Source organism: Lichtheimia ornata (genome assembly GCF_029851405.1).
Source record: "Lichtheimia ornata isolate CBS 291.66 chromosome Unknown scaffold00024, whole genome shotgun sequence".
Classification (NCBI taxonomy): Eukaryota; Fungi; Mucoromycota; class Mucoromycetes; order Mucorales; family Lichtheimiaceae; genus Lichtheimia; species Lichtheimia ornata.
The window spans coordinates 192,875-214,051 of record NW_026695344.1 but is presented as its reverse complement, the minus strand read 5'-3'; the positions used below and the strand labels follow the sequence as shown (position 1 = coordinate 214,051).

The following is a 21,177-nucleotide window of genomic DNA, read 5'->3' as shown; positions in this document are numbered from 1 at the left end:
TGGAAACAAAGCATGGGAGAAGGATACGCATGATTTGTAATGGGTTCAACAAGATGACGTCTATACACAAGAGATTCGTTTATTTTACAGTGCATCAAAGTTGATAATATGCAAAGCCTTCCTCCGTTCCATCTCGTCTTCTCGCTTCTCCATCCAGTATAATACAGCTACTACAATACCAAGGATACACGCTGCTGCAATGAGAAGTGCCAACACCCATGGTACATAGTCACCAGGTTGGATGTATAACTCAACTTCCCACCTAAGAACGCATTCGTTAGCCTTTTCACGTTCACCGTCATCAACCCCATAGCCTCACTTACGTTGAGCTGTCATGCACATTTTCTGGTTGATATGGAATAAAGATCAATTGGGAGTTTGGAATTACGCCTTCATAGAATAGATAATTTTGATCCTGAAAGGTAGATAGGATATGAATTATACGCGGTAAGCCAAGTTGCAGTTTTTCTTCTTACCTGCCGCCGTGAGACACCTGCAAACATCTCCTCAACATAGTTATTGGTTCTTCCCAATCCAACGAGACAATACGGCGTTTGTAAAGACATGTACGATGTTTGTGCTAATTGCGAGACTAATACCCAAGGACATAAATCAGCAACAAGAGCAGCATGGGCGGAGAGGAAAAAAGACTTACCAAGATGTGCTCTTTTTGTGCCTGATGTGTCAAGTACAGTGAACTTGAGCGTAGCACCTGGATAGTTGACGCCGTAGGGCTTGTTGGCTTCGCAATTGCTACCGCATACGCCATTGGAGACTATGCACAACATGTTGAGATTAGTATAGTGGTTGTAGGACCTATGCATTTACTTACCAAGTCCTTTGAGGAAAAAGGCATCGTTGAAAAAGTTGTTGATGATGAACCGAGGCACCCGAGAAGCACTGCTGCCACCACTTTGCTGAAGCACCAGAATGTCAAGTGAACCCTACGTATCCCAAGTTTGTCAAAAACTCATTCATTCACAACCCTATCTTGATGTACTTACGTCCTCGTCAATATCGAAAAAGGTAGCATGTTTAGGTCTTGAGATCTTGGTCAATGCATCCGTGCCATCTTTGACAATCGTAAAAGTCCGCCGACCAGCCTGTGAGGCAAGACTCGAACACAATCGGTTGTTGCACACTGTGTTTTCCAATAAAAGGACTTGCTTGTTGGTCGTTACTAACAAATCCGGATATCCATCAAGGTTGTAATCGCCTTTTGAATCGATTATTAGCATACCTTTACTATCTTCCTTTGATTCCATTGTTCCACTTACCAGGCTGTACAGGAACCGGTAGCTGCCCTTGGAATGCGGCATCCATTGTTTGGATCGTCTCGCCTGATGAAATATACTTTTTCAAATCAAGGACAACATAGTTCTATATTCGACATGAGTATCCAGCATATCCACAAGCAATACCATGCTTACCCCACTATCGCGGTGACTCATGTCAAACTTGAAATCGGGATCCCCGTGACAAAGTTGGTTTGGTTTTCTGCATGTTGTAGAATTGCCGCTATTTTGTTGCGAACAAAGACCCATTTGCTGATTGTATACAATGTGTATTTCTTGCTCCGATCCACTGCTCACTGGGAATACAATATCGGCAGAGCCATCACCATCTATGCATCATTCAAAGATAACGAATGAATAAACATGCCAACTCCACCATACCACCACCCATCTATACATACCAATATCAGCAAAACTAACGGGTCCTGCACCAGTAGGTAATTGCAATTCATCTGCCATTTTGAAGCCTCCTTCACGTTGATTCAACCATAGCTGCAGTGTCTGGTAGCCGGTCTTTTGACACACAAATACCACATCTACACGTTACACGTCAGCCTCCCTTTCTTATCCACTTGTATCACGTGAAAATTTACCTCCCATACAATCACCATCAAGATCCACCATAGCATTTGAATGAGGATGTGCCCATGTGCATTGATTGGTGAAGGCTGAATCAAACATCCCAGATGCTGTGGAGCTATAGATGGAAGACATTGTGAGTAAACTATCGTATCATGTGATCCACGCTACTCACACATTGAACATGGATGATGATGCATTGGCAGGTGTTGAAGGTTCGACATTGTTGATCCACATGCTGAGTCCACTTTCGCCATCCGCACTGTATCCCAAAAGATCAAGCTTCATGTCACCATTGAGATCAAGCACCATTGGATGAGCTGATTTGGCTGAAGGTAGCGTAATGTAATTGTCGTCTTTTTCACAGCGTAAGATACATGTCAGATCACCAAATCCTTCAACCCATCCTCTTACCAAAAGTATCATCGCCATTGCCAGTGTATATCCGCATCATGATCTCGCCTTGAGTGTCTCGTGGATTAGTCTGGCCAAGAAGTAAAACGTCGAGATTTCCATCATAGGTAAAGTCGCCAGGGACCACGCCTGTAATTACAAAGTCTTTGTCCACGGTGATCTGTGGCGTTATCCGTGGTGGTATAAAGGTGAAGTTTTCTATGGCATAATATCATGTGTGAGTGAACGTGCTTCCCACCCCTCCCCCTCATGTCTGGTGGTGGTGGTGGACATACGATGGTGCCAAGTATATACAGATAAGGAATGCTGATCGTCACTGAGAACAAAGAGATCGGTGCTATCCAATGCAAGAGATTAGCCTATTGCTCATGTATCAAGGGGGGATAAACAGCAAGCACGTACTATTTGTCGCCATTGAAGTCGCCAAAGGCTGCTACTGTGCCGTCAATGTTGTCGAGGCCTGTACTGCTCGGTGATAAATCGTATAGCTTGTTCTTTGGAAATCGTGTAGCGTATTGAATGTTTTGTGCAGTTGAAAGAGTTGTGACGAATAAAAGGAGAGAGAGAATGCTGACCCTCAATCGCCTTGGCATGATGTAGTCGAATGTGGAAGAGGTCGGTGAGAGTGTGCTATGCGAGGCACGCTTGGCAATTGTCGGACTCCGCATGTAGTTCTTGCCTATTAACCTGCCCAACCGCATGAGCTTTACTTTTACTGCATCCCATCAATGCTATGTGGACTAGCCTTGTATAACATACGTCCTTTCTTGGTGTCAATTGCAACTTTTCGTTAACATACATAAGCAGGAACTTACTCTGGTGGTATCCTTGGCAACAACAATACCTGAAATTGATGCCTCTTCTTCCATATGAATGAAAGTAGCTCTTTTGGAAAGTAAATCCAAGTTGATCATGTATTCTCACATCTTTGTTGTCAACATCCACACATTGCGCAACGAATTTGCCTATGTATCCAATGTCTATTTCTTTTCAATAAAGCTTGCGTACAGCTGAAATGGCCGTAGTAGACGTATGGTATGCATCCATATCTCCAAAGTGGGTAAAAGAGCATCAATGCATATGATCCTTAGAGGCAATCTGGTTGTTTTATTGATTGGAAGGAAGCGAAGCTAGTAGAACAATCTAAATTCAATCACTAAGCGGGGACGGGGTGGTGTGGTTGAGCATGACGCACAATTATCAGGAAGTTCCCTGTGTGAATAGACATCTTTACCTTCCGACTACTAATACATACCGCAATGTCTATGAAGAAATTGCAAAGTAAGCCTAGAATTCAACACCTCTGCGTCTCATTGATACAGCTTCTTAACGACACTTGCCTTGAAAAACAGCCGAGATCGACCGTGTGTTGAAAAAAGTGAGCGAGGGCGTCGAGACGTTCGAATCCATCTTTGACAAGATCAACTCCACCACCAATCCGAGTCAAAAAGACAAGTACGAGCTGGAACTCAAGAAGGAGATCAAAAAGCTGCAACGTCTACGCGACCAAATCAAGACATGGCTGTCATCAAACGAGATCAAGGACAAGCGCGCCCTGTTAGAGAATCGCAAGCTGATTGAGTCTCAAATGGAACGGTTCAAGATGACAGAGAAGGAAATGAAGACCAAGGCCTATTCCAAAGAGGGTCTGCTGCTGAAAGAAAAGATGGATCCCAAGGAGAAGGAAAAGACAGAGGCGTGCGATTGGATCATATCAGCAAAGAACGAGCTGGAACGACAAGTGGAGATGTCCGAGGCACAAGTCGAGACATTGCAGAGCACAACAAAACGTGGAAAGAAGGATCATGCAAAGGCTGAACGTATCGATGAATTGGAACACCAAATCACACGCCATAAGCATCACATCAACCGGTTAGAACTTCTCCTACGTTTATTGGAAAATGATAGGCTCGCTCCAGAAAGGGTAAGGTTACATGTACATCGTTGCGATTGCTTCTTACTCATTGGTATCATTGTATAGGTTTTGGAGATAAGAGAGGATGTGCAGTATTACATTGAATGCAATCAGGTTAGTGGTATAGGCGGGGTAGGTTACAACGGGTATCTAATAACGAGGGATGGTTTTTAGGAACCTGATTTTCAAGAAGATGAATTCATATACGATGATCTCAATCTCGAAGAAGAAGAGGAGTTATATGGAATTGTTGCAGATGAACATGGTGCCATTGAGAGTAAGTGGAACAAGGGTTGTCGATGCGTTGTAGTATTAACCACATGTTATAGCTCCCAAGGAAGAAGAGAAGCCACTACCAAGGCGGGCAGCCAAATCAAAAGAGAAAGAAAAGGAGAAAGACAAAGAGGAGATTGTAAGTGGTTGAGCCATGTAGAATGACAAAGGCATATTCATTGTTCATTGATAGGCTTCAAATGCATCATCAACAACTCCACATACTCCACATAAGGCTCAAAGCCCAAGATCAAGTAAGAAATACGTTTTATGTTATATGGATTCTCTTCTAACATGCATATCCTATTGTAGAAGAACCATTATCCACGCCAACATCGGAAGGTAAGCAATGCTTCGATTTGGATGTTATGATCCGTGAGACTGATGAGAGAGAGAATGTTCATAGCCAAATCCCTCAACACAAGTCCACTCAAATCACCACCATCTATGCCCGTCAGCCGATCCTTATCTGAAGTTATCGTTCCACCACCACCAGCATCAACCGGTTTGAAGTATGCACAGGCAGCAGCAGCAGGTGTATCACAGGAGAAGGGTCATAAACGAGATGAGAGCAGCAAAGCAGTCGAGAATGCATGGGCAGAACCACCAAAGATTGGCGATCATCCAACACGACAATCATCTATTGGAGACTCTCAACAATCACGATCTGGTGAAACGGCATTATCACAATCACTGCTTGCCTCTCAATATCCAGCTGCTAAATCAGTAAGTCATAAAAGTATTACTTGAAAACTTGGAGTATACTAACCATTCGCTTCACAGCCCAAACAAGACCAACAACCTGTGGATATGCGTTTACCACCATCCCTTTCCGATCTTGCACCTTCATTTGAAGCTATCCGATCCAAAGGCAAGTGTTATTTTTCGACGGACTTTTGTATCATTTCTAATACATCCAAATAGGCACCGACAAACCTGATATCATGCATATACATCAAATGTTGGATGCAAGCTTACAACATGTACCAGATCTTATTGATTCTGAAAGGTAATAGGCATCATTTTCTTATGCATGAGGGGCGTGTTCTTTGCTAACCCAAAAACATCTGTAGACCCAAAACCTACCATCCTCGATCCCCTTATCCGACACCGAACTACTATCCTCAGCAGCCACTACCTGTATTCGACAATCCTCTTTTGTTTGAAAAGTTGGACATGCACACTCTCTTCTTCATCTTCTATTACCAACAGGGCACCTATCAGCAGTAAGTGGATCTTGTTCTATCCTTGTACATTTGGCGGTGTTACTCATGCATATGAGCGGTATAGGTATCTCGCAGCAAAAGAGCTGAAACGACATTCATGGCGATTCCACAAAAAGTACTTGACATGGTTCCAGCGGCTTGAAGAACCCAAGTTCATTTCGGACGAGTACGAGCAAGGTTCTTATGTGTACTTTGACTACGAGAGTGCGTGGTGCCAACGTAAAAAGGAAGACTTCAGGTAATCATTTTAATGCGTCTATTATGATGCGCGCTCAACTCATTGAATCATGGTTTACGTAGATTTGAATATCGTTACCTTGAAGAAGCATAACAAAGGATTGCATATATAAAAGCGTTACTGGTTTACATATTTGTAAGAAGGATCTTTATTCTGGACCTGGCATATGGATGAAGGGGTGGGCGTGTTTATTGATGGGAGCTTTTATCACGAGGTTGATGTCATTTGCATGAATTAGATTTCTGTCGAATAACCTCCTTTATAAGCTGTATACTTGATAGCAAAATAGGAGTTTGAGAAGGGTCCACACACCATGGCTAGTCATCGTTATGCACTTGTTCCACAAATCAATCTTGGACCAACCTGCTCTGGGTTACCGTGTTGGTGACACATGTACCACGTTTGGGCTTTTCCCAACTGTGCACATCTTTGAGAACCGATTCCACCTTTCTTTTTCTCTTTCCCTTTTACTATTATTACTACCACCATGATCAATCAACGAAAACCGCAAAATCTCTCTGAAGCCAAGCTTAATCGACTTCTTGAATACAATCAACGACTACGTGAGCTTTTGGATATACCACGTATCACCGTATCCGAAGCATCCACTCGGTAATAAACCTCCATTTTAAAACAACGTCGTGAATGTTTTCACCTTATCGAGATTGTCTTTGTATCTCTCTCTATAGGCTTATTGATCATTGTCAGGATACTCGAGACCCTATGTTGCCATCGGTTTGGGGTCCTATTGACAAAAAAGATGACCCATTCGCACCCAATGCTCAAGGCGGTTGCTGCAGCGTCATGTAAACTTGGAGGTGTTACGCCTCACATTCACATCAACCATAACGGACGTTCATCCGACGATATACAAACATTACGCAAACACGAGTACACAATCCACTTACGCAATAACACAAACATCCACCCCAGCGACAACAACCAACGTGTATATAACGCTATTATCCCTTTTCATCTCCTCTCGCTGGCCATTATTCCCCTTCTTTTGATTCACGCGAAATGATTCTACCGATTTATTGAAAGCTTTTTACGACAACAACGACTATCACTCCAAGTAATAAATATCATTTACGATGGGATCTTGTTGACTACACCTGTTGCTTCATACTTTTTAAGCGCTTCCAATAGTTTATCCTCCTTAACGCGATGCTGTGTCAAAAACTGATCGTTCAAATGCACCACAGGGATATCGAAAATGTACTTGTCAGCGAACTCCTTTGGACACTCGGGTTTGTGAATGTCAACCACGGACAATTGGAATGGATACTATAGCAACCACAATGGAACAATGAGCCCATCTCACCGATTGCTGTTGTCATGGCAATAAACGACATACATGTTTTTGTACTTTTAGAATAGCATCTTTTGCTGTAGTACACAAGGAACAAGTGCTTGAAGAGAATAGAGTCAATGTTATTGCGCGCGACGCCATGATAAGTTTGTGAGGGGAGGGTTTACAAGTGATGATACGTCGGAGCACGGACATCGTGAGTGAAGCTGCCTTTTGTCCACCAATGAGAGAGATGTGAATAATGGATATGCACATGAAGGCTTTATTGATTCTTGATCTATTCAGGGGGGAGGATGGGATGGGATGTAAATAAATGGGATAATGCCATCTACTGCTTCTTCTTCTTCACAGTGAGACATTGGATATCGAGATATGTACAAAGTTGGTTGATAACGCCACGAACCAAACTAGCATACTGCAAAGCTGCAAGGAAAAGAATGACCTTGACTGCAACACGTTGATTGATGTTGTAAGATCTAAAAGTGGTACATGTGTGTGAGCTGCTGAAGGGATTCATTCATGTCATTGAGAAGCCTTACCCGCCAGTAGAGACATCAGCGTATGCTAGAGCACAACCAGCAGCGAGAAGGGTGTATACAGAGCCATTCCAATATGGGAAGGGCAGCTTAGCAACATGTGCAGTAATCATCAAGCCAACTTGATGACCAAACAAAAGTCCAATCAAGAGAATGAAAAGTGCCAAATGCTCATATACAAGAGAAGGCCACAAACGAAGCCATGCATAGGATACCACGGTCATGAATACAAATGGAACAAGGCCCATCAAGGCTTTGCTAACAGAGTTGTCCTTGCGTGAATAATCAGTGGGGTTGTACTTGACAGCGATAACATTGATCAATCTATACAACATGAGTCAATAAGATGTAATCATCATCGATATGGATAACAACATACGCTGCAACAATGTTGAATACAAGGACACCAGCACCAATAAGGATCAACACGTGATTCAATTGCACATTGCCAATACGGTGACGAATAGGATGACCAGCCCAATCTACTACTGGCACCACGTCGCTCACACGTTGCATCCAGAAACCAGGACCTGCACATGATCAAAAGCATCGAATGATTAGATGGGATGATGTTAAGCCATGCGAGATGACTTACCAAAATAACCAGACACGAGCTGTACAGCTACAAGCATGAGCACACCTTCAACTGGACCACTAAAGTAGCCCAAGTACAAGATGCCAGTATGATATTCCTCCCAAGTAGACAAATAAAAGTTGCCCAAGCTTGCCACCAATGATCCAACAGTCCACCAGCTTTGACCAAGACAAGTAGCTGAGGCCCATGTCAAGCAACCAAGAGACGTATTGAGAGCATCACAGCCTATAATGGATATTGTGAGTACCTTTTGAAGCATACTAAAATACAATGTGAAGAGTACCATGATCAAACAATTCACCCAATGGGCCTGACATTCCAGTGCGACGGGCTTGTTTACCGTCGATCGCATCCAATGACTGGTACACAAACAAACCAATGCCAAATCTATCATTCACCACGTGTCAGCTCCTATGCAATAAACAAAATTATTATCCACAGCAACAAGAATCCTTACGTATAATAGACCCAGTTGGGGCATGGGCCAAGGTCAGGAGCGTAATACATCAAGGTAGCAACGTTGCCAACGACACACAAGAGACCGAGTAAAGTGATCAAGTTGGGTCTAATTGGGAGGAGGGGTGACAGGAATGAGTTTTGACATTGCACAATGAGGAGGCCCCTTGTTCCACTTACGCGATCCACAAAGGAAACAACTTTACCAAGTTATTCCAGTACTTTGACAGGATGTAACGAGAGACCAAAGACTTGTCCACACCGCCATACTTGTATTTATGCAAGTTGGGTAACGCTTCTGCTGGAATGTAACCCATTGTAGGTAAAAGGGGGCGACGAGAATAGGATAGAAAGGATGGAGCGAAGAAGAAGAAAGAAGAAGGGAAGGTCCAAATCCCAGGAACCGACTTGCCGATTTTTTCATTTTCAAAGATAGAAACTCAGTGTTTATAGTTGGTTGGGGTAGTATTTGCTGCTGCTCTACTTGCACACACCCTCTTTGGATCGCCCACACTCTCCGGGATGCAACCCGACATGTGATCATGCTGCACTATACAACCACCGATTTGCAGCACTTTTACCCTTTTACCCAAATATAGACGCTTCTCTCGGCACAACGTCGTCATAGCAACCACGAATAAAATAGCTGCATTACCATTCGAATGGTTCTTTAAATGATTGCATCAAACGGATCAACAATGCTGGTATTCTAGTACCATCCATTTATGCAAGTAAGCAATTAAATTGCAGGGACCCAAGATTATTAATCGATCTATAAGCGAGCTGATACTGTTGGAGTATGATTGGTTTAGTGTTTAAGGATGATACAGAATGGGTGGTTGTAAGTAAACGTATGCAATATCCTGCTTTAGTTGGGCGGTCACATGCGGAGGAGAAAGGTGGCGAATATGCCAGCTTCCTCAAAATTTTCTTACTAGGACGCTTTCTCTTCAGCCTTACTACACAAGCTACAATGAGTCAGAACCAAGATTCGCTGTCGCAGGCAACATCAAAGCTCTCGCTCAACCCAAATGCCGCTTCATGGAAGCCTAATCTTGGCGCAAAGGAGTTTGTCCCTTCATTTGGCGCTCCAGCACCCGCACCCGCTGCTCCTGCTTCATCTGCACAACCTGGTACGTTACTCATCACTCTACATTTCCCTCCAACAACCGGTATTGACATGTCCATCATAAACAGCTGCAGCTCCTCGTGTCATGAAGCTCACTTCCAACACTACTCCTTCCCAGCCTGGTAAGCAATAACAACAACCCACCCACCCACTCATTCAATCGCCACTTTTTCGAACACTAAAAACTGTATGCTTTTACTTTTTATCATTGTAGAAGCTGCTGCTGCTGCTCCTGCTGCTACTGAAAAGAAGGCTGAACCTGTCAAGGAAGATCCCAAGCCTGCTGCTGAGTCAGCTCCCAAGCCTGCTGCTCCTAAGCCTAAGGCTGCTCCCAAGGCCAACAAGAAGGAAGCCGAAAAGGCTGTGGAAAAGGCTGCTGAAAAGTCCAATGCTGTCAGCAATGATTTGCAAAACGTGGATGATGAGATCGTGCAAGACATGTATGGCAAGGAACATCTCAACATTGTGTTCATGGGTCACGTCGGTAGGTGTCAAAAAAAAGAGTTGCATGTTTTAATTTGTAGGCTGACATGATGATGATGATGATGATTTCAGATGCCGGTAAATCGACCATGGGTGGTAACATCTTGTTCTTGACTGGCATGGTGGATAAGCGTACCATGGATAAGATTGAAAAGGAAGCCAAGGATGCTGGTCGCGAGACTTGGTACCTCTCTTGGGCACTTGACACTGGTACTGAAGAACGTGCAAAGGTAAGGACGCGGGTTCTTTGGAAGGGAAGGAATAAGAATACACGTTCTGATTTTGGATTTTATAGGGCAAGACCGTTGAATGTGGTCGCGCTTACTTTGAAACCACCAACCGCCGTTATACCATTCTTGATGCTCCAGGCCACAAGAACTACGTTCCTAGCATGATCACTGGTGCTTCTCAAGCTGATGTCGGTGTCATGGTCATTTCTGCTCGTAAGGGTGAATTCGAAACTGGTTTCGAACGTGGTGGTCAAACTAGAGAACACATGATGTTGGCAAAGACTTCTGGTATCAACAAGATGATCATTGCTGTCAACAAGATGGATGACCCTACCGTCGAATGGGACAAGGCTCGGTATGTTGATGTCATTTTTTACGATGAACATGCATCTCCTAACACCTTTAATTTTCAATAGCTATGATGAAATTCTCGGCAAGTTGACTCCTTTCTTGAAGCAGACTGGCTACCATCCCAAGAACGATGTCATGTTCATTCCTGTCAGTGGTTACACTGGTGCCAATATTAAGGATCGCGTTGGTGACAAGTGCCCTTGGTTCGAAGGTCCCTCTTTGTTGGAGTATCTTGACAACATGAAGACCTTGGATCGTAAGCTCAACGCTCCTCTCATGCTTCCCATTGCTGAAAAGTACAAGGACATGGGTACTATCATTGTCGGCAAGATCGAGTCTGGTCACATTAAGAAGAACCAAACCTACATGCTTATGCCCAACAAGGTGAGTTTTACAGTATAACCCTTCATCAAATCAAGTCATCTAACCATGATCATATAGCGTCCTTGTGAAATCAGCACCATTTACAACGAAACCGAAGATGAGGTTGACCACGCCATTTGCGGTGACAACGTTCGTGTTCGTCTCAAGGGTGTTGAAGAAGACGTAAGTAAAAAGGACATTTAAGGTGAAATGTCAAGGTGGAAATGCTTATGCATATATGTATTTTTTTAGGAAATCTCTCCTGGTTTCTTGCTTTGTGACAAGAAGAAGCCTGTCAAGTCGACTACTGTTTTGGAAGCTCAATTGGCTATTCTCGACCATAAGAACATCATCTGCGCTGGTTACACTGGTGTGATGCACGTGCACGCTGCTGTTGAGGAAATCACTCTTTCAGCTCTTCTCCACAAGATTGACAAGAAGACTGGCAAGAAGACCAAGCGCCCTCCACCATTCGTCAAGCAAGGTGAAAAGGTGATTGCTCGTATCGAAACAGCCGGTCCCATCTGTGTTGAAACCTTTGAAGAATATCCTCAACTCGGCCGTTTCACCATTCGTGATGAAGGCAAGACAATTGCTATTGGTAGAATCACCAAGGTTTTGGACGGTACGGCCTGACGGGTCGAAAATCCTTCTTTGCGAGAAGGAGCAGCCAAAAGATCGTACGCCCAAGTTCCTCCCTCGGTCAAGTAAAAATCATTCCCTCCCTCTCTCCTTTCCTCTCTTTGGTGCTCTTTTGATTTCTGGTTGCGTGTAAAAAACACTTTCCTTTTTGTGAAATGATGTTAAATTGTATAAAACAAAGATGTGTAACCATTGACAAATGCTGAGGTTGTAACCTTATTTGTATACTCACATGGGTGGTGTGGTTGACTCATTGAATGATTTCCCATCGCATGTCGTCTTAATGTATCTTGCTCTTGAGCGGTTCTTATAAAATGATGCCTCAAGGGATCAGACTTTCCATTCTTGAAACATACACCTAATCAAGTTTAGTGCATGCGATGTTTCAAATACTTGAATGATGCATCCAGCATAGTGCGTGTCCCATGTACAGATCAAAGCTAGCTATCTAAAAGTGATTAACCATTACTGTATATGATCCATCCTCAGAGAGTGAAGATCCAATTACTGCAAATATAGGAGGAATAAATCATTGAAATACTACCAGACCCAGGGTTGACCAAGTATCCGGATCAACGCTGTTCGAATGTTACCCATTTTCGTTTTCAGAACGTGTCGATAGGCGTGCTTCTTAGATGACCCTCTGCGTGTACAACACCTACATATGAGATTTTAAATTCACGCCAAATAACAGTTCACCTTTGTGCATCTTTGATCCGCTACCTACGCACCAGGTGCTCAGCATTTCTTCTTCCAGCAAAAAAGCGCTGAGTAGATCACCAGCATGTTTTTCAACCTTTTTTTCTCTTGATGAATTTCAGACTTCTCTTTGTATTCTTGCTTGCTTTCGCCCTCGGTGCTCTTACATATACCCTAATCAACTTGCACTACCTCGATGTCGATATTGACAAAATTGTGGATAAACGACTCAACGTATACACTCAAACGATCAGCTGTGGACGTAACTCGCAAGAGATCTACGAGTACTTTCCACAGTCATCGTTTGTGATAAACGATAATGCAACCTGCCCATACCCAAATACCATCGACACCTATGCATTCAACAGCAGCATGGATAATGAACTCAACTACAAATACAAATACGTCGACACGTTGAGACACTGCTTACAATCCGACAAGATGTTGTGTATGGTCCTCGAAGACGATATCACTTTCCTCCACCGAAATGCTTCAACGTGGCGTAATATTGCCATCAACACCGTCTCGCTCTTTGCAAACGAGGAATGTTTTTACGACTGCTCATCGCGTGGTTTATGGTTAAAGACCGGTATCACTGGGAACAAGTCACTATGTCGCATCTTTACAAAGGAGCGTTTACCGGATTTTATACCCTGTTTAATGCAAAAAGATGATCCTATCGATATTGGGATCGCTCGATGTCAAGAAGCAATCGGTATTTGTCAAAAACGCTTTTTGCTTGTTCAGCATACTGGCATGTCCTCAACATTGGGACACAAATGATTTGTATACATACCCCCCCATCACACTCCGAAGCATAGACTATCAATAAACATACTGTAATCGAAGCATTGTATTTCGATCTACGACTTGTCAGCATGCATACGAAGCTTGAGACTCGTATAACTTAATTGGCTTATGGCCTTTCAGTATCTCAAAAGGATCACTGCCTCTATTTATATATACAATGGCGAAGATGCTCATTTTTGTCATAATGTCATCATCGTTTAATTATGGATTGTGTGATTGTTAAGCTAACTGAGGACATGATTGAACGACTTTTGTGCTTTTGGAACCCACTAACCATTCTTTATACTCCCCGAAAAGAGCTTCTTTGTCATCCCATCTTATCCATGAACCATTGAAACCATATCCTCGGTATGAGCACTGCTGCATTTTAATTTGGGAACCAGCAGCTCGACGACATGAGACAGCGCTTCTCTTCTGTTTCTCCCTCCATTTATCCCATTCACGGCGACCATCAAGGTAATGCTCTTATTGCTTGTATGGTGTTGGAATAGTACTGAATATGCATAGACAGGGATTCCAATGGGTGGTTGAAGCCGAGGCCTCTTCTTGTTCGTTGCCATGACGCTCTACGCTTGGTGTCAACAGGTACATTCAGAGTCCAATGTTGCAGCCGAATTGGTTCCATTGACGCGTCAGCTTGTATAGAGAGCAAGTTTGGTTTCAAGACGTTGGCTGGTTTGGCGTTTTGTTTCGGCTGAACTATACTACACCATGGTTTTCGGTTTCCAGTAACCAACAACAACGGGTCTTTGTGTATATGGAAAAGGCAAGTACAATGAAACAAACAATGAAAAGGGTGTTTATTGTGCGTGTGCTAATAATGAATTGAATAGGTTTCTTTGGTCAGGCAATGCAACTTGGGGCATCCTCGTCATCTCTTTGGGTTCAAGTCCCAGCTTGTATCAAGTGGCCGCTGCGTCGCTCTGCACTAGCCAAGTGTGCTGGAAAAGCTTCTTGGAACGCGTCCAGGGCTCTATAGGCCTGCGTTTGAGTTGATGGGTCGATGGCGATGGGTTGTTGGAAGAGCATGGTTACTGTGTTGAGGTAAAAAGGGGATTTGCAACAGCTTGTGAATGTGTTGGACCAACATGCTCTTCTCATGATAGGCTCGTTCTTTTCCTTTGAGGATTTCTTTTCATGAGGTGGGAAATGATTGGAAGGATTGGGGATCATTCTTTCTTTGGAGAGGATGGATGAGAACAACTATGAGCCTGGACTCTACGTAAGTGATGTCCTTCCTTGCCATGGATCGAACTGGCCTTGCGTGATTCGTGCAGTGCTTTCTCAAGAACAAGGGATCGCCCGACGTTGCTCGTATGGTGGTGATTTGGTTTGTGAACTCCTTCGGATTTGTTTTCTTCCTTGGAGAGGATCGCCTAACGGTATACCAAATCGTCATCATTCCCGGTATCAGATGGTCTAACTTGCCTGCTTTCTTATTTGTAGAGACGGCGATTACGATGATCACCCCATCCACAACAATGACAATGATGACGACAACGAGATTCAAAAGGAAGCCTGCAAGATCCCATTCTCTTCAACTTGTGTATTTTTGGATGTTGGTGTGACGGATGAGATTGACGACTGGTGACGAGTACGAGTAGGAATGATGACGGCGGACGGCTACGACGATGGTGGTGGCAATGTACAGTACATAGCAAGACAGCTAGATGGAATAAAGCATTGTTTATTTATTACACGCTTGTTGTTGGAGTTTGCTAGCTTGTGGATTACATACTATTGCTTCGAAGATGGAATAATAAAGGTGGTCCGGTTATCGATCATGCAAGAAGTACATGGCTTTTGTGATACAATAAGGAGGAGTGGGAAGCGGGATGAGCTTGAGAAGAAAAAAGTGAAGAGATCCCTCCATTGAGTTTCAGGATGAGTGACTCATTCAATATGTATACGTATCTTTTTACATATACAAATTGGTTTATGCAGCTCGACTTTCTTCTACATACAAATGTGATGCATACCTTGACACACCTTCATTATTGGATGCTGTTTACACAAAAGGCAATCATCATCATCATCCATTAGTGTAGCAACCTGTCAAGGACGTGTCTGTGTAACCACCACGTGCCGTTTCACTCAGCTCTTCATCTTTCCGTTAATGCAGCCGACACCATCCACTAGGAAAAAGCAACTCCATCACGCTTTCAGCATAGGTAAAACATAAACGTGGCTGTATCTCTAAACTTTACAATGAAACGTAGGGTTTTGAATAGAGCAATGGGTTCGGCTTGGCCAACTGCACCTTGTGTGAAAGTTTCGCGTTCAATGTCGCAAACAGCCCAAAAAATATTTTTTGGTCGTCGTCATCGAAGAGGTCGATCCCTGGATCCAGTTTGGCTGGTGGCGACATTGCGAAATCTGGGATTGGCAAGCTTGATCGTGAAACCTTCACACAAGGTGCTGTTGGCCAAGCCGAGCACAGTGCTCTAATAAAAACCCCACGTTTCATTGTAAAGTTCGGAGATACAGGCACCTTTATGTTTGTAAGCGTGATGCTATATGAGAAGTGGTCTTTGTTTAATGTAAAGTCGCTGGACCCTGATAGAGCAAAGGATGCAGAGGGACCTGTTTGTGTAACTCAACTAATTTTGCATGATTGGAAGGGGCAATGTATGATATCCAGTAACAGCTCATCATTGGCAGCTAATAGCCATTTCCTCCCAATCCCAACTTTTGTTCATTATGTGACAGTGGAATTATGCTCCTACTCCAGACATTCTTTTCCATCATTCAAGCTTCTTGATCCGAGCTGATTTGACTGAGCTACGCCCAAACAAAGAATACGTCAATTCTTGAAAGACAGACCCTGCGAATGTCTCCGTCTTTCAAACTTTTGGACGCTCCCATTCCAAATTTTCAATTGAAGCATGAGGTCTTTATTAGAAAAAGTTGATCAGCATGCTCGAGAGTACCCTTCTGACCAATTTTCAAGTTGGAAGTGGGCAACTTCGGGGCGGTGGGCCGTCCGCTCTTTTGATCCCATCATCCACCATTTGGATCGCCCCGCATTCTAAATCTTCACAATGAAGTCTGCGACTTTTAAATGAATGAAGTTGATCAGCATGTCCCAGCGAACCTTCTGACAAAGTTTCAGGTTCGAGATGGGGAATCCCAAGGTAATACATACTATTTCCATAAATCATGAATCGGCGCTGTCCTCCATTTCCGATTTACATAGTAAACCCACATTGTACCCTCCCATTCCAAATTTTCAAATGAAACATGAGGTCTTTTTTAGATCAACAGGATCAGCATGACCAAGAGCACCTTGTGTGAAAGTTTCAGGTTCGAGAGAGGCAATCTCAATATCAAGGTTTGATGTACAGCGTTCATGCATTAATACAAGAGGTGTCCGACCTATTCAATTTCCACTTCTTCCACTCGCCAACTTCTTGTCTCATCCTCCCATTCTCAACTGTTGCCCCATTCAAGTATACAACTACCACCTGCGAACGATTGTCCTGCTTCAACCCATCATGCCAATCCTCCCATTGTGTTGATCCGATTGTCTTTGACTCAATGGCAAGTCCATGGCGTGTACACAGCCTTTTTGTCGCTTCTACTACAACACGTACCTTCCTTGATACTACACATTGTCTTGCACACTCGTCTACCACGACCAAACGTAACAGCATTCATTCCAGCAGTTGCTATTACTCCATTATCCCAAGAAGCGTTCACAACCTTGTCATTCTACTACAACACACGCTCTTGCACGCTCCTCTGCCACAACGAAGCGCAACAACAGTTGCCATTAGCAAGGTCTTTACTCCATCGTCTCAAGTTACTTGCAGCAATCTTCCTTGTGGTCTTCATCACGTGAACAGCAGCTAGCCATTGTATAGAAGCAACTTTATTTACTTGTAACCACTTGCTTTGGTGCATACGGATTCCAATGGATGATACCATATCAACTATCAACAACGCTGCAATACAAGCAACCGTCAACATGGTTGAGCTGTGATGGAAACGACCAAAAAAGAGATGGGCCAACACCCGGATGGAAAAGCAAACATACCAGCATCGATCACATGGCTCTTTTTGGATTTGATGGGTGCATGCAATCAAGTGCAGTGATGAGAAAGGAATCCTGGAATGTTGCTTTGGTTACTTGTCGCGTTGTCAGCAGGAAGGATGGATCATGTCACGTGGAAACAGCTGAGGATGATGATGGATTGCATGAGATTGAAGAGAAAGTGTCCTACAGCCATGGATGGTATTGGTATACTCAAGTCAATGCAAGCAGCGGCTATTTTACAATCATGGATGAAGGATGTTATGATGGCAGCAACCAAGAACACAACGACACGGTTATCCCTATTGCCTCTATGTGATCACCCGTGTCTCATTCAATTTACATTGATGTTCCTTTATCTTATTTACTTGATAAACATCCACGTTACCATGTCTTATTCTTCGACTTATGCATTGAATGAAAATTTGGATTCAATATGATGCTTTAAGAGGGAATCGTACTATAAGCTTATTGTCTCATTGGATTCGACTCCAAGCCTATACCTTTTGACTATTTGACATCGCCAATTCACAGCAATACACTCTCTTCTCTCGACATGCCTTGGTGGGTACTCTTTGGAATTGGTAATATGGGGACCATTGTTTCTTTGTCGGAGAGGATGGCATCGTAGTGATTTGGCTACGTAATTTCTGCAGGATTTGCCTTTCTTTATGGAGACGACGTTCACAACTACAACGAGATACACAATAACATCAGTCACGGCAATGACACAGACAAGCACGATTTACTACCATGCTCACGGCAAGAGGATGATCGCTCATATCTCGTTGACATTTAGAAAGAAGCATGCAAGATCACGTTTTTGCTACTTGGGTGGTTCTCATGACGATGTCAGCTACAATTGATGGATGATAGCAATGGAACATTATCCACTTTGACTTAGCTACCTTACCATAGTAATGCGTACATGTTGCTTCCTTCTTGCTTGTAGCTATATAGGTTAGATATGAAATAAAGGTAGTTGCGTTGCTCCTGTGTTTGGCTGCCTTGGTAATTAAATCGACGCATCAACTTGCTGCATGATGGCGTGGATGAGTGCTACTTGAACTGAAGTGAGCTGTTCAACGTCAATGTGATTGCAAAAAGCCTTTCGGACTCGTATTAATCAGCCACAGGCCGTTCAAGCGAGGTGTCTTTGTGAAAACAGGAAGCAATGATATACACGCACGAAGTGATGATTCACTTTAACAACATCATCATCCCATAGAACCACCTCTCTTCCCATCCCATCTTAATGGTCATATACAATGTAAAGTCATGATAAGATGATGTCTTGCGAGCAAAGAAAGGAAATGCTGCAAGCTGTTATTAATTCACTGCAAGTACACAAGAATAGGTGGTATAGCTTTTTTGTCTTTTTACACAACTAGAGTGCTCCGGTCACTTTTCATGCTCGTTCAGCGTACACTGTCAATTTGCCTAATTTGATAGCGGATGCAAATGCTGTTTCCATGTCCATCTCCGTTTGTAACGGTAGCTTGTTGCCAGTGTTGCTGTCTTTGTATTGTAATGTCACTGGGAATCCTAATCGATCATGCACTTTGGTATGTAGTTGTTCCAGTGTACTGTGTGCAGGTACTTTGATAGCGAAAATGTCGTCTTTGTGAGCAATTTTCAGCTTCACTGTGCCGGATGATTTCGTTGAGCGAGGTGTACTCATGGATGTGGTAGGTGTCACTATGACAGGCGTTGGTGACGGCTGTAAATGCTGTTGTTGCTGCTGTTGTTGTTGTTGTAAAACGCCCTCATCATCATCGGTGCCTGGTATTCCTAGTCGTGGATCTTGATCTACCTCCAAATCCCCTTCATGTATTCCAAAAAGCTGCATTTGCACCAAATTGCTTTCAGCCAAGTATCGAGGGAGATTTAATAGCTCCTCACAATATTTGTTGAGATCCCTTTGTCGATCAGCTAATACCATAATACAATGAGTCTACCATACACACGCACTTGTAGTAGTTTTTCTTTACCTGTGATATCCTCATCCACTTGAGTTAAGGGACCTGGCATGTAGGGTAATATCCTCTCACGATCAGATTTTCCTGCCTCCACCGGGTATTCATTGAGTAGGTTGATTTGAAAGTCGTAAAAGTCTACGTGTAGTTGATGTATGAGTACAATGCATAGAGTGATCCCTCGATCATTTACGTACCTTCATATAAACGATATAATACACGATAGCGATCATTGCTGAGTCGAACATACACAATAAACCAATATTGATCACCCTCGAGAATATACGAATCAATTGTAGCAGCCACCACGATAGGTCGATCTGATCTACGTCTTGAATCATTGGATCGGGGACGATGTGGGCGTGTCTCTGATTTAGGTCCTGGATGGTGATGATGATGGTGGTGCTGGTGATCGCTTATTGCAAGGTGTTCCATGCCATAGCTATCAAGAATGGCATCATGGCTATTGTGAGATGACGCCATACCATGTTGTTGTTGCTGGGGATGAAAGGGGATGCGTGATGCTGGTAGTGACGAGCTATTGGAAGGCGATGGTGCTATATCGTAGCGTGATGTCAAAGAAATGCTGGATGCTTCATAACCTTGTGTCATCTTTTTCCATTCCTCTACTCGTGGTATCATGGGTGACGCCTGCGTCAAGTTGGTGATAGGTTTTCCAGTTACAGCATCTCGTACTTCCACAAAGGATACAGGGATCAGACCAGGCCCGCCTAGTCGTCCAATGGGTTTGGCCACAAACCATTCCTTATTAGATTGTGCAATGACAATGATCGGCTCTCCTGCTGTCGCATCAAGTTCATCGGATCGTTCAGCTTGAAAATCATATAATACAACGCCATACAATGGAGCCACTGCGGATGATGATGATGGTGGTGGTGGTTTATGGTCGCCTATGACAACATCCATGATGAGATAAGAAATCATTCATGCATTCTGTATCTTTACCAATAGCATAATGGCCATTCATTGGATCCATAAAGTCGGAATCAGCTGCTCTATTAGGACCTGCCACTGTCAATGTGCGTTCCGATTTGTCGAGGACTTGAAAGTAGCTGACAGGCACAAGGCCCTTGGAACTCGTTGCTGGATTACATGCTTCGAACCAGTGCGTATCGTTTTCTCGGTTGGTGACATGGAAAAAGTCGCCTCGTGAAAAAGACAACTCATGAGGACCTTGTGCTTGGTAATCGTACAGAGCTTTGATGATCTTCTTGGGTGTCGAGAGGACATTGGCAGGTGCATGAGTAGGTGTCGAGATTTTGTTCTTGACAAGAGAGCGTCGTGCCGACCGTAAGTTTCGAGGAGGCCTGACTTTGTCTTTTGAGTGAAGCATGGGATAGTTGCTTGATACAAGGGAAAAAAAAAGAAAAGGACAAGTAGGAGGTTGTGCAATACTCTTGTGTGTGTGTGTGTGTGTGTGCGCGGAATATCTCCTGTGACACAGAGCATTCTAGCCCGAGCGTTTATACTTTCTCTCTCGATTTGTACAAGACCGGATAAGTGGGTTGTGTAATAAGCGTGTGTGTGATGAGTGTAAACATAAGGAGACTCCTATCTTCATAGGGCTGCTTGTATAATTGACAGCACATGTGTGTGTGTGT

At 43.5% G+C, this 21,177-nt stretch overlaps 8 protein-coding genes across 8 annotated transcripts; 4 read left to right on the top strand and 4 right to left on the bottom strand.

Annotated features, from left to right (window-relative positions):
• Positions 1-84: 84 nt before the first annotated feature.
• On the bottom strand, positions 85-2,956 carry O0I10_005814 (uncharacterized protein; the record flags this gene model as incomplete). Its single annotated transcript, XM_058485851.1, has 14 exons — positions 85-262; positions 324-415; positions 477-592; positions 656-775; positions 833-944; positions 1,005-1,216; positions 1,278-1,380; positions 1,431-1,624; positions 1,697-1,831; positions 1,889-1,992; positions 2,050-2,230; positions 2,289-2,486; positions 2,564-2,625; positions 2,691-2,956. The coding sequence occupies 14 exons, from the start codon at positions 2,954-2,956 to the stop codon at positions 85-87; spliced, it is 2,073 nt and encodes a 690-aa protein (XP_058343374.1).
• A 591-nt stretch (positions 2,957-3,547) lies between these two features.
• Positions 3,548-6,033, top strand: O0I10_005813 (uncharacterized protein; the record flags this gene model as incomplete). Its single annotated transcript, XM_058485850.1, has 13 exons — positions 3,548-3,569; positions 3,641-4,212; positions 4,270-4,317; positions 4,378-4,480; positions 4,533-4,615; positions 4,670-4,730; positions 4,789-4,818; positions 4,883-5,202; positions 5,260-5,347; positions 5,401-5,485; positions 5,550-5,702; positions 5,767-5,940; positions 6,003-6,033. The coding sequence occupies 13 exons, from the start codon at positions 3,548-3,550 to the stop codon at positions 6,031-6,033; spliced, it is 1,770 nt and encodes a 589-aa protein (XP_058343373.1).
• Positions 6,034-6,427: 394 nt separating this feature from the next.
• Positions 6,428-6,750, top strand: O0I10_005812 (uncharacterized protein; the record flags this gene model as incomplete). Its single annotated transcript, XM_058485849.1, has 2 exons — positions 6,428-6,552; positions 6,630-6,750. The coding sequence occupies 2 exons, from the start codon at positions 6,428-6,430 to the stop codon at positions 6,748-6,750; spliced, it is 246 nt and encodes an 81-aa protein (XP_058343372.1).
• Positions 6,751-7,029: 279 nt separating this feature from the next.
• Positions 7,030-7,447, bottom strand: O0I10_005811 (uncharacterized protein; the record flags this gene model as incomplete). The annotated part of the gene is made up of 2 exons (XM_058485848.1): positions 7,030-7,227; positions 7,298-7,447. The coding sequence occupies 2 exons, from the start codon at positions 7,445-7,447 to the stop codon at positions 7,030-7,032; spliced, it is 348 nt and encodes a 115-aa protein (XP_058343371.1).
• A 133-nt stretch (positions 7,448-7,580) lies between these two features.
• On the bottom strand, positions 7,581-9,156 carry O0I10_005810 (uncharacterized protein; the record flags this gene model as incomplete). Its single annotated transcript, XM_058485847.1, has 7 exons — positions 7,581-7,728; positions 7,792-8,112; positions 8,168-8,318; positions 8,384-8,608; positions 8,667-8,770; positions 8,841-8,948; positions 9,020-9,156. 7 exons carry the CDS (start codon positions 9,154-9,156, stop codon positions 7,581-7,583), a joined length of 1,194 nt encoding a protein of 397 aa, XP_058343370.1.
• A 656-nt stretch (positions 9,157-9,812) lies between these two features.
• Positions 9,813-12,031, top strand: O0I10_005809 (uncharacterized protein; the record flags this gene model as incomplete). Its single annotated transcript, XM_058485846.1, has 8 exons — positions 9,813-9,972; positions 10,043-10,090; positions 10,183-10,452; positions 10,524-10,681; positions 10,747-11,036; positions 11,098-11,416; positions 11,474-11,578; positions 11,648-12,031. 8 exons carry the CDS (start codon positions 9,813-9,815, stop codon positions 12,029-12,031), a joined length of 1,734 nt encoding a protein of 577 aa, XP_058343369.1.
• An 816-nt stretch (positions 12,032-12,847) lies between these two features.
• O0I10_005808 (uncharacterized protein) lies at positions 12,848-13,519 on the top strand (the record flags this gene model as incomplete). Its single annotated transcript, XM_058485845.1, has 1 exon — positions 12,848-13,519. The coding sequence occupies one exon, from the start codon at positions 12,848-12,850 to the stop codon at positions 13,517-13,519; it is 672 nt and encodes a 223-aa protein (XP_058343368.1).
• A 5,468-nt stretch (positions 13,520-18,987) lies between these two features.
• On the bottom strand, positions 18,988-20,909 carry O0I10_005807 (uncharacterized protein; the record flags this gene model as incomplete). The annotated part of the gene is made up of 4 exons (XM_058485844.1): positions 18,988-19,511; positions 19,571-19,693; positions 19,753-20,466; positions 20,522-20,909. The coding sequence occupies 4 exons, from the start codon at positions 20,907-20,909 to the stop codon at positions 18,988-18,990; spliced, it is 1,749 nt and encodes a 582-aa protein (XP_058343367.1).
• Positions 20,910-21,177: the final 268 nt, after the last annotated feature.